Genomic DNA, 12,339 nt, shown 5'->3' on the forward strand with positions numbered 1-12,339 from the left:
CCTTAGCCTCCCCGAGAGCAAACACAGTCCTTTCCCCCCAACTGGGTAGCCACACAAAGTACAGGGGAAACTGAGGTACACATAGGATTCATAGGTTTCAGAGTAGCAGCCGCGTTAGTCTGTATTCGCAAAAAGAAAACGAGTACTTGCGGCACCTTAGAGACTAACCAATTTATTTGAGCGTAAAAATGAGGATTCATAAAAATTACAGAAAATTTCCCCCTGTGTCACGCTGCTCACTATAGCAGTGGTAGGGCTGGTTGTTGAGTGGCCAGAGTTACACGCAGGCTTTACCCTTCGGTCACTCACTCAGATGACCCCCAATAGTGCTGGCAAATAGGGCACACCTGTGCAATGAGATGGGCCAACCACTGCCAATGTACACAATGCAGTGCCAGGCCATAGGGTTGGCGGGCGGCCCATCTGGAAAGGGTTTTGAGGGCCGGGCTGTTCATGGCCACCACAGCGTCACCTGTGGCATGCGGTGCAATCGCTGAGCCCACCACCCAGGGTGACCCCAACCAATGCACGCACATGGGGCTCGAAGCGGACAGTCTATGGTGCCTGTATGCAAGTGGCCCCTGCCTAGTGACTGGCCCTTTAAGGAGACCTGGGCGAGGACAAGGGCCCAGGCCGCCCAACACTGGAAAATGGCGGCTCCCAGGGGAACTTCAGCGGCACCTTCGCCACCCACGTGACCGGAGAGCCCGCTCGCCGCCCTCTGGGCCCGCCCACCCGAGGTCGCCTCGGCGCTACGATTGGCAGCGGGGGCCCGGCCGCGGGCTGTGATTGGCGGCTGATGGCGCGAAGGGCGCGCGGCGCTGGAGCCGCACGCAGCGGGCAGGAAACAATAGAGCGGCGGCTGGCGGGGACGGAGGGAGGCGAGGAGCCGGCTGGCCGCACCGCCTGCACCGACGCCATGGCGGACAAGGAGGGTAGGCGAGAGCGCGGAGCCGACGCGCGCAGGCCCCGGCCGGCCTGGGGCCCCACCCCCCTCTCTGTGAGGGGGGGGCGGCGGCTCGGCCCCTTCCCCGGCCTGTGGAGAGCCTGCGCCGGGGGGGGGCCGCCTCCCGGTAACGGGGACCCGCGCCGGGTCCCCCTCCCCGCCCGCCGGAGCCGGTCCCCCTGGTGCGAGGCGGCCCTCCCCGGAAGGGCTGGGGGTGGGGTCCCGCTCCCAGGCGGGCTGCTGTGGAGGCGGCCCCTGGGTCTGGGGGGGCGGGGTCCGGCCCCACGGTGTCAGGCCGCGGGCCCCGCGCCGCCTGTGGCGGGCAGAGGGGGGGGGGCCTTGTCCCTAGGAGGCCCGAGCGGGCGCCTGGTCGCGCTCCGGCCGAGGAGGCGCCTGCTGCCCTAGGGCCCGCGAGTCTGGGGGTGTCAAATGGGGAGGGGGGCTCCCGGAGGGGCCCTTCTGGGGTTCGCCTCCGCCCTCGTAAGGTCACGGCTGAGTCCTGCCCCTGTGAGTGTCAGGACCTTCCGCACCCTCGGCAGGCTCCCCGCGAGCTGCACTCGCCCCTGGGGCTGCGCTTTGCTCATCCAGCCCAGCTGCCCTGGGATTCCCATTTCTTCCCTACCGCCTGCTGCTGCTCCCTCTGCCCGTCTGTGAGGTGGTTCTCTGGGGCACGTTTGTCCACTGAAGAACTTCCTACCCTCTGCTTACAGGGGTTCATTCCTTGTGATTCCCCAAATCGCCCTTATCGACTAGTTTAACTCTCAAGGGCCCCAGAAACTCCTCTTCTACACACAGGGAAGTATCTTTACTCGGTCTGGGTTCTAACCCCGTCTTTACTACTGCATTTTTATAGGATTCCTGGGTTGCTCAAACCTAGATAGTATGAAAGGAGGGAGATTTTGTTTTTCATGTTCGGTGAAAACATTAGAGGAAAGAATGCCATTCTAAATTGTGGAAAGCTTTGTGCATTATCTTTAGTGAAGGGTGAGTTTGTAGGTTTAGATTCAACTCCTCTGTCACACAAGGAGATGCAGAGGGATCTATCGGCTGACTTAGGGCTACATAGCTTTGTTGGGGATATTTCTAGTATGAACTGAGCCCAGCTAGGCACTGCTCCTTTGTATTCCAGGCATATTTAATTTTTATTGCTTCCTACATCTGTGTGACAATGGATCTTTAAGTATTGGTTCTGGATTCTCTTCAAATAAAGAAGACTAGAGAGGTGATTGCATGTGCTGCAGGGGATTTTTAATCTAATAGTTGTCTTTTTGGTAGACGTATGGTGTAAGTATCAGCAGTGTGACAATGTAAGACAGATAGCTAGTTGTTAAATGTCCACTCATTGTATTGTTGCCAGCTTACAAATGTACTTGTCCATATTAATTTTGTGCATTTTAAAAAAAAACTTTAGCAGCCTTTGATGATGCGGTGGAGGAGCGTGTGATCAATGAGGAATATAAAATTTGGAAAAAGAATACTCCTTTCTTGTATGATCTGGTAATGACCCATGCTCTGGAGTGGCCCAGCTTGACTGCTCAGTGGCTTCCTGATGTAACAAGGTAAATTGAGCCTCTTATTTTGAATGAGGAGGGAGAAGGCGATGAAAGAACAAATTTGCTATCACATCTCGTATTGCAGTGAGACTGTATAATTGCTGTCTTCCATGACCCAGCTGTTTGTGCTCTTGCCTTATGAGTAGTGAGTTGAGGACTGTGATGGCCTGCAGACTGTTAGCCAATACCTCTGCTCCTCCTTTTTGGTTTAGAAACAAGCTTCTGTTTGACAGTATCTTTTTTTTTTACCTGTATTCAAAATATCCAGTTGTTTTCTGCTCTTCCCCCACCACCCTACACCAGACAAAAGCTTCAGAGTAAAATGTCCATTGCCTGCTTCCTTGTCTGCACGCAACCATCCCCTTAATTTCTGAGCCAATTTATTTTCCATCTGCTGCTTGCAGAAAGTGCTAATGAGCCTCAAGGTTTTACTCCACTAGAAGCTCCTTGGGCGGTATATCGGGGACACTCTAGAGGGGCAAAGAAAACAAGTAGGCTTTGGTGTTGAGGACTCCAGTATGGGATCTGGAAGCAACCTTGTTTGAAGTGAGGGGATTTCCTATCTGAGTAGGAGGGCAGGGACAATGCTAAAATGAGTGGGTGGCTGTGTTGGTTGTTTTGTAAGGGATAAGTTCCAGGCAGTGGCTCATTCTGATGAGCTGGTTACAGCTGGATATCTCTCCCTTGATTACTCATGTAATTTCCTTTTGTTGTAGACCCGAAGGCAAAGATTTCAGTATTCACCGACTTGTCCTGGGGACCCACACTTCAGATGAACAAAACCATCTTGTGATAGCTAGTGTTCAGCTGCCCAATGATGATGCACAGTTTGATGCTTCACACTATGATAGTGAGAAAGGAGGTAAGGGATAAAGGAGATTTAACCTTTTTCTCACTAGCTCTTGGCCTTTTCTTAGCTTTGGGTTCGTAAAGTACAGATATAAAAAAAATTAAAAACTCTTACACTACTAAATCATCAGGAAAGGATTCAGCTTCTCTCTCATGGATTTCTACACAGTACCTCTAATCTATATGCTACACTGAATGAAATTTAATTTTCACTTAGTAAAATGTAACCTTTTTTTCTTGTAACTGTGATGAAAAGAAAGGGGGAAGGTTTAATGCAAAATGGTGGGGTACAACTGTATATCCATTATGAGATGACTGAATTCTACAGGTTGACTTTTACATAGCATAAAGTATTCCTTTGTAGTGGCTGTTTTCTTAACCTGGTGAAAAGCGTCCTTTTCCTCTGCCCTAGAGGGGGTGTAACGTTTCAAATGTTCTCTTTAGTTTGAATCCTGCTGACAATATTTTTGCCAGCCCCTTCAGAATAAAAAGAATGATTGTACTTTTGTCCAGTTAAATAATCAAATACTTTGGGTTTGGATCCCATGTTTTCTGCAGCCTTGTTTGGCTGCCAGTGTTCCTATTTGTTATAAGGAATGGCTATTTTAGTCAGTTTAATCAATTGTTCTGCATGACATATATCATTTCCAATCCTGTTGTTTGCTGTGCACTTTCTTGCTAGAAGCCAGGATTGTGCAATTGACATTTTGATCTTTGGACTTCTCAGTATTGCTCATGAACAGGAGTCTATCTAATAAAATACTTCATTTTAGTATTTGTTTTCCAGAAATGTCAAATCTCAGTAAAGCTGCTTCTTTTCTCCTTCGTATCTTAATCCTTTTTGTTTTTCGTGATGGGTATTGAATCACAATATTTGAATACTACTTGCAATTTTAAGTGAGATAGGAAGTCTGTAGAGAATCTCTTCACCCCAAAACTTTTAATCATGGTCCTAAAATGGTTTTAGTTTAATGACTTTCACATTAGTGTCTCTCAAGGAATATACCGCACAATACTTGTTCTCAATTTTGTATTCAGATGCTAAACAGCTTCAAAAAGTTATCAACTAATTTTTTTAGTCATCTGACTTTCTATAACCCTGATATACTTGCTACTCCTCATTCTTCCACATGAGGCAGTATGGCCTATTGAACTGAGCACTAGACTAGAAGCCAAGAACACTTGACCTAATCCTAGCTGTGGCACTAAAGAATGCCTTGTCTAAACACCCATGGCAAGGCCTCCTATTGTGGCCTTGGGCAGGTTGCTTAATGTAACCTTTCTACCTCAGTTCCACTCTGTAAAACAGATTTGTTTGCTATTATTGTTCAGCTAGCTTCTATTTTAAGCATATTTTATTAGTTGTAAATGAGAGGAGCATAAACAGGAACTTTGTTTAATTTCTTACAAGAACATTAACAAGGAATATGAACTTTGTTAGTTATTTTTAATGTCCCAGTACTATAAAGTACATTAATCACAAAAGAAAACCTTGCCATTTTACTGTGAGTTCAGTTGATGAGATTTAGTGAATTAATAGTTTTCTATCTAAAAATTTTAAAATTTCTCTGAAAGTCTCATTTCTTGCATTCATGGGCCAGATTCCAATGTGGTTTCATTATCATTCAGAAATGGAAGAGAAATCTACTGTGAATCCACTCATAGGAGTAGGTAGATTGATGCCAACACTGTGGAAGAGAGGTCAGGAACTCTGTCCAGGGATTCTGTCACTCTGACACCTTTCTCACCTCTGGTCCCCTGCTGCCAGATCAATGGTGGTAGGTCCTATTCTCTTTCCTAGACTTGGGGTTGCCTGCCAGATTTTTTCATACAAGGTCCTGTATCTTCCTCAGGGAGCCTTGGGGGTAGGCTGAATTGGTCCTGTCTGCAGAGGCAGGCTGAACTGTTGAACAAAATTGTGCTGTAGCTCCAGGCCTTAACGGACAGTATGATGCTTTGTTAAATAAAGTTTGGTACCATCTAACTGGGCAAGACTCGAACTGTGTTTTAGGAACAGATGTGTTCTGATGGATCTCCCAACATACATCACCTATTTGTAGAACAGAGAGGCTCTTTTAAAACTATTAGTCTTGAACCTTCACCAGTAATAGATTTGTGAGTTTCTTAGCTGAAATAATTAGCAGAAGCTTCTAGTAATAAACTGACTTGGGGGTGGTTTGGGAGCTAGTTAGAGCCCTGTTGTGTTGATGTAACAACAACAAATGTATTTGAAAATCAGCTTCTCCTGGCTTATTTTCTGTGAATATTGCTTCAGAACAATGAATTGTCCTATAATCTATGTGGATACTTCTCTGGCCTTGTTGAGTTCTCATATTCTGTTTTGAATGGCATGCTCAGTTCACTATTAACAGCTATTTGTTCCTTATTTCCAGAGTTTGGAGGCTTTGGCTCTGTTAGTGGGAAAATTGAAATTGAAATCAAGATCAACCATGAAGGAGAAGTGAACAGAGCACGCTACATGCCCCAAAATCCATGCATCATTGCCACAAAAACTCCATCCAGCGATGTCCTGGTCTTTGACTACACCAAACACCCCTCTAAACCAGGTGTCTGTAGCTCTCCTTTGCCATAGTCCAGAGCTGAGCACAAACTCTAGTGGATAGGCCTTATGAATCTGTGTGTGTGGGAAGGGTGAAACAGCCCAATAGAAGCTTAAGGGCTTGTGTGGGATACATCTTGTTTTTAACTCTTAGAATTAAAGCTGATTTTTGTTTCTTATGTAGAAGACTTCTCCAAGGAACTAGTTGATATGTGTTCTCAGTGGCTGCCTCACTGAATGGTCTGTCATGTCTTGTTTAGAATCTAATTTTTAAATATTTATGTATTGTCTGAGTGGGGCAACACTAGCAGTTCCTCACTAAGGCAGTGTTGGGAGTTCACCTGTTGTGGTAATGGAGGATGCTCAGTGACCAGTTGGAAGCTGTTTTGTTTGCTTGGTGGCTGAGCTGCTGTCCTGGGATGTAACAGGGATGTAAAATCATCAGCAAACAGCCTAGGGGAAGTAGGGAGCGGGGGTAGCCTTAAAAACTAATTTGGCCTCTTTTGGGAGAAGCCAACGAAGATCATTGCGAATTACAAAATGAGTGGGCTACATTGCACCATCCAGCCTGACAAATTACTTCTTGATTTACAGATTGTAGACACGGAGCAAAGACTGTCTTTGTTTTGACAGCACCTTAGCATAATGGAACCCTGGTCCAGAATTAGCTCCTCAGTAATAAATGTTTTGAAATATTATTCCTCCTTTTAGCAGTTTAAGAAAACATTAGTTCTAACATTTTTCTTTAGCCTTGTAGATTGCCTTGGTGCAGTCTACAGCTTTTCTTAAAAATGAAATGGTCCCACTGCTGGAGAAAATACTCGAGACTAAAGTGGAAAATTCTGTTTAAAATGTGAAAGCAAAGCTTGGGGAAGCACTGTAGAACTCTTTTTTTTTTTTTCATGGTGGTCTGGGGTGGGCTTGCCTGAGTGGAGTTGTTAGGAACTGAAGTTTTCTGACACTGCCTTTGCAGACCCTTCTGGAGAATGTAACCCTGATCTGCGTCTTCGTGGACACCAAAAGGAAGGCTATGGACTATCATGGAATCCAAATCTGAGTGGGCATTTGCTTAGTGCTTCTGATGATCACGTGAGTATTGTAAATATATGTAGAATGCTGTGCTTTAGTTGATTAACTATTGCTTTTTTGGGGGTGGGTGGGGGGAGGTGAGGAGAGTTCCTCTATCTTAAAGATACACTTTTTCTTTAAGACCATCTGCTTGTGGGATATTAGCGCTGTTCCAAAGGAAGGTAAAGTGGTGGATGCAAAGACCATCTTTACAGGGCATACAGCAGTAGTGGAAGATGTATCTTGGCACCTGCTCCACGAATCTCTTTTTGGATCTGTTGCTGATGATCAGAAGCTCATGATGTAAGTGGGTAGTATCGTTATTTGTAAAGTGAGAACATTCCCCCTTTCTTTTGACGTTGGACAAGAAAAGTTTATATCCCATCACGTTCCCTCTCTTTGTAGTTGGGACACCCGGTCAAACAACACCTCCAAGCCCAGCCACTCTGTGGATGCTCACACAGCTGAAGTGAACTGCCTCTCTTTCAATCCCTATAGTGAGTTTATTCTGGCTACAGGATCAGCTGATAAGGTATGGTCTGTCTTGAATGTGGACAGATGACATCCTTTAAGCTCATGTTCACACAACTATATATTGCTAACTCTGGTAAAAGTATCTCTTGCCTTTAATTTTATTTTTCCTTCTTCCTGAATAGACTGTTGCTTTATGGGATCTGAGAAACCTAAAACTGAAGCTGCACTCCTTTGAATCTCATAAAGATGAAATATTTCAGGTACAGTAAAATGGTATATTTTTATGGAATTACTTTGATTTTGTTTCCTGCAGTTGCGGGGCCTCCAACTTACTGACACCCTGCACAGCGTTAACATATATTGATTAAAAATTAGTCCATTTCGTTCCTTTCCTTCCACTGCTCTTAGTACTAAGGATATTTGCATTAAAAATTTGTGGCGGGTTTTTGGCAGCTTTATGTGACTCTCTCCACAGTAACTAGTTGCAGTGAGGAGCTGCAGCAGATAGTGAGCCCTTTAAATGTGGGAGAATACCAAACCTTTAAGGGAGTTAAAATGATTGGGAGAAAGGAACAGGTTAGATGAGAGGTAGCTTTAATGGCCTTTCCTCATCACTAAAGAGAGAAATGTTAGCAATACAGAGTAAAATTATTCATGGTGGTAGACAGAAACAAGGTGGTGTGCTGAAATGTCTGCAGCATGTTCATCATCTGGATTTGTCCCTCAAGGAACGCTGCACCGTCTTAGAGTACAAACTGGTGACCAATAATGGGGATATTCAGGGTCAGCTAGAGACAGTGAGCAATTGGGAAAGCAGGACGCCTTTTTTAGACAGGTTAGCATCTTCAGCATCAGAAGAGATGGCAGGTGACGATAATTGTTCGAGAGCAGCAAAATGGAAGACTGATTCGAAAGAAAAGAATATGCAGGGGTTTGTTGGGTAAGATGCTTACTATCATTGAGAACTATAACAGTTTCTAAATAGAACACTTGATGGCTTTTACATGCATTGTTGAAAGATATGTGCTTAGAACCCAACACTCTTCCCTTGACCTCTGGCCCAGCTGCTGGATTAAGTAGCATTCCCAGGAATAGTTTGTCCTCCAGTTGAAGGCAATAACTCTAGTATTTGGGCTGGTATAAACAGGATTGTGGGACTTCTTCCTTTTCCCTTCTGTTCTGCTTTTTCTGTACTCCATGTAATCTTGCCTCCTGTTTCACATGAGTGCATGGTTTGTTGTGTAAGTGTAACCCTCATCGCAGATGGGAGGGAAAGCAGCTTCCTTGGAGGATGCAGTGCTTTTCAGTAAGCATCCCACATGAGAAGGAAGACTGGATGTTGCAGCTCCCTGGAGTCTGAGTACATCACCTCATTCATGCTTTAGACATGCCATCATGAGTGTTCACAAGCCTCTCTTCCATGTAGAAGCATTATCAATGGAAAATTCATATTTTGAATTGATGCGTTTACAACCTGAAACTGGAAAATTGCATTCATGAGAGAAAGCAGATGTAGCTCCACTAACTGTCTCATGCATCGCTTGTTAAGATTCATCCCCTTTCTGATGTGCTCTTATTTGTGCAGGTTCAGTGGTCTCCTCATAATGAGACTATTTTGGCTTCCAGTGGTACTGACCGCAGGCTAAATGTCTGGGACTTGAGGTAAGTCCTAAACTGGCAGTGTTACCTGCTATTGTCTTTCCTGAATCAATTCCCTTGTGTCCTATGAAAACTGTTTTACCTTTTGCTCTTGTTTCTACTACAGTAAAATTGGAGAAGAGCAGTCCCCTGAAGATGCAGAGGATGGCCCACCGGAGCTGTTGGTAAGTTTCTCAGACCATAACGCTGGATCTGACATGCTCTACACTGTAGACCTGAATGCTCTGTCTTTTGTGTTTTCCCCAATACTAGTTTATTCATGGTGGTCACACTGCAAAGATATCTGATTTCTCCTGGAATCCCAATGAACCCTGGGTAATTTGTTCTGTATCAGAAGACAATATTATGCAAGTCTGGCAAATGGTAAGTTTCTTTGTGGTTGGCTGGTGTGTGGGGGGGTGTTTTTTGTTTTCATTGTTTGGTGGCTGTGTGGGGAAATGACACTATCTCAGATCTATTGAGCAGAGTAGAATTCCCTGCTCTGATTCAGACTTGCTGTGCAGTACTGAAGTTGATTTAGGTTTTGTTTTTTTACAAACATTAAAGAAACTACTTCATGTTTCTCAATTCCAAAAATGTGGGGGTTTTTTTTTTTTTTTGGGACGATATAAACATTCCCTTCCAGTATTTGGAAACCACACATTATATTAGTGTGTGTGAGAGCCAAAGGAGAAGTTGAAAACTGATCGGTCATTGTCCAAAGTGAGTGAAATGCTTACAAATGGTAAATAGAATAAATGGGGCTGGGGAAATTAATTTTATATTTTACATAACTCCAGTTAGAAGCATAGGAAAAGAAAGTAGTGTTTTTAAGTGACTTATACCCTGACAGTCCCTTTTTTACCTCCTGCTTATCCACCTGGAAATGGATGGAATATCCACTTCACAGGGGCTTTGGAATGATCGTGTTGAAGTGCTTTGAGATCTTCTGAAAGGCACTGTCTGAGAGTAGTGTATGTTAAATATATGGAAAAGATCCTTTTTTATTGTTTTTAAATACAGTGGGATTCTCAGTGATCTTCACTTACAATTAAGGAGGCAAGTCCCTAATTGTGTATTATGTACAAACTACAGTCTATATAATGAGCCTTTGTTTAAGGAAATAATGTAGAAAACATGACCATTATGAGAAGGTTGTCGTATTTATAGTAACACTTCTGTAAATGCTAAATGGCCTTGAGGGATCTAGGGTGAGAGCTCAGTATGTGGAGATGAGCAACTGCTAGAACTGCAGTCCTTGGGAGTGCTCCAGTTGAATCCCTTTAACTTGGATAAATGTTGTCCTATTAAGTGCTTCTCCAATTCCCCATCCTCTGTATCTGTCTTGCAGGCTGAGAACATATATAATGATGAAGACCCTGAAGGAAGTGTGGATCCAGAAGGTCAAGGGTCCTAGATGACTGACCTTTTACTGTTTTTAGTCCTCTTTCCCTCTCTTCCCTTCCAGTCCTGATATTGATTTAACACTGGTTTTGAAACACACATAGACTTTGTGTTCAGCCTTCCTTATGTAGATACCATCAACAATGCTTTTAACTCCAACAGTGAGGACCCTAACTTAAGGGCTTGGCCCAACTGAGCTGGTACTGTGCTATAGCTCCTTGTTTAAATTTCCTACAGAAGTTGATTGTGTATCAAGCTGGCCTAAGATGCCTTCATGAAGTGGAAAAAAAACTCACTTTTTTTTTCCTCTCTTCTGCTTATATGCTACAGCTGCAGGTTTTCTGGTTAACTTTGACCAAGGTTTGAGGGGTGGAGCCACCTAAGTGTGCCTGAGATGATGCAGTTCAGATGTTGCAAGGGGTTTTAATCTGTGAGCAGCTGATAAGTGGAGAGTGGTGTCCTCTTTTTGGTAAAACTCAGAATATCGGGATCCTTTTTGTCTGTGTGCCAGTATTTTCAAGTGCAGATTCTGACTTCAACCAGAACTAGAGTTCTTTCCTTAATTCTGGATTTTCACTTCCCCGTCTGGTGGGCAACACAGAATTTTGGATACGGTAGCTATTCCTGCAGATCATTGTTCACCACCCATGTAGTTTGCTCTATTGTGTGTTCTTGAGCTGTGTTTTCATACTATATTTTCTTTCCTTTCTGTGAAATGGTTTTTAAAACTTGGGACCACCAAGTTGTAAAGTTGTATGTTTTTACCTGACTGACTTACCACAGATGGCATGCCCAGTAATCTGAAAACACCATTGGTAGCTGGTATATGTAAAACAAAATATTAAATGTGGATGAGCAACTTTTTTTTAGGAGTTAGTCCTTGACCACTAGCTTCTGCACATCTCCCACTAGGGTGACCTGTTCCACCAGTAGGCTGTTACTCTCCATGACTAATTATGTGTAAGTGCTTCAGATGGAATAAATTGTTTTTCTACATAAATGGTGTGCTGCTTTTGATTTTTTTTTTTTTTTTTTTTTTTTTTGAAGCTTATCTTCAGGAAAAGTGCATTCTCAAGGCAAAATTGTACCTCTTACAATAGAGGTGCTTTCTGAGCAGCAGTGTATGGAGACATTATACCTTACAGGAGGTTCTTTAAAAGATGTGACCTGCAAATGCTGCCAGGAGAATGCTGGTGTGTAGGAGGCAGGAGTATGGCTGCTACTCCACATCAGCCTCTGGGGCTATTAGCATTGGCAGCAGTATCATGTAGCATCTTCTTTGTGTCCCCTGCAGCCAAAACATGGCTGTCGTATTAGGGGAGGAATGAAGGGTGCTCTCTTGCCCATTCCTTCTAGAGTACATGTACAGAGCTATCCATAATTTAGCCTTCAGAAAGTTCTTCTGTTCACACCCTCTCAAGGACAAAGTTCTAATGGTGTGGCAGCCTTGGGTGGGGGAAGAGTCCCAAACCTTGATATTCATGAGTTCAGAAAATAAAATTCAAGGTTTTGTAGCATGGATTACCTTTTTATATAAGGCTTTGTGGTTCTGATTCATTCAACATTAAGGTAAAGCTTGGCCTTCAAGAAGGCATGAGCAGACTGTAGTAACCCTTTTCAGAATTACACCTCAGAGTCTGAATCTCCCCGGGTGCTTTGAGTGGGGCTCCCTCTACACTACAGATGCTGTGGTGCTGCTGCTGTAGTGCCATGGTGTAGATACTTGCTACAATGATGGAAGGGGTTCTCTCTTGCTGTAGTTAATTCACTCCTCCTACAGGCAGCAACTAAGTTGATGGAATAATTTTTCTGTTGACCTACCTGTGTGTACACGGGGGCTTAGAGAT

The 12,339-nt window shown here is 44.1% G+C and overlaps 1 protein-coding gene across 2 annotated transcripts; it reads left to right on the forward strand.

The window, feature by feature from the left end:
* The first annotated feature begins 778 nt into the window (after positions 1–778).
* RBBP4 (RB binding protein 4, chromatin remodeling factor) lies at positions 779–11,458 on the forward strand. 2 transcript variants are annotated; one of them, XM_074934273.1, is made up of 12 exons: positions 779–935; positions 2,358–2,505; positions 3,216–3,361; positions 5,742–5,915; positions 6,882–6,997; positions 7,119–7,279; positions 7,382–7,508; positions 7,633–7,710; positions 9,036–9,112; positions 9,216–9,273; positions 9,362–9,472; positions 10,440–11,458. In XM_074934273.1, the coding sequence occupies exons 1-12, from the start codon at positions 800–802 to the stop codon at positions 10,503–10,505; spliced, it is 1,398 nt and encodes a 465-aa protein (XP_074790374.1). In that variant the 5' UTR covers positions 779–799; the 3' UTR covers positions 10,506–11,458. The 2 variants fall into 2 exon arrangements, with proteins under 2 accessions (XP_074790374.1, XP_074790375.1); XM_074934274.1 differs by having other exon boundaries at positions 789–935; positions 2,361–2,505.
* The last annotated feature ends 881 nt before the right edge of the window (positions 11,459–12,339 follow it).

Source organism: Natator depressus, chromosome 19 (assembly GCF_965152275.1).
Source record: "Natator depressus isolate rNatDep1 chromosome 19, rNatDep2.hap1, whole genome shotgun sequence".
Taxonomy (NCBI): domain Eukaryota; kingdom Metazoa; phylum Chordata; order Testudines; family Cheloniidae; genus Natator; species Natator depressus.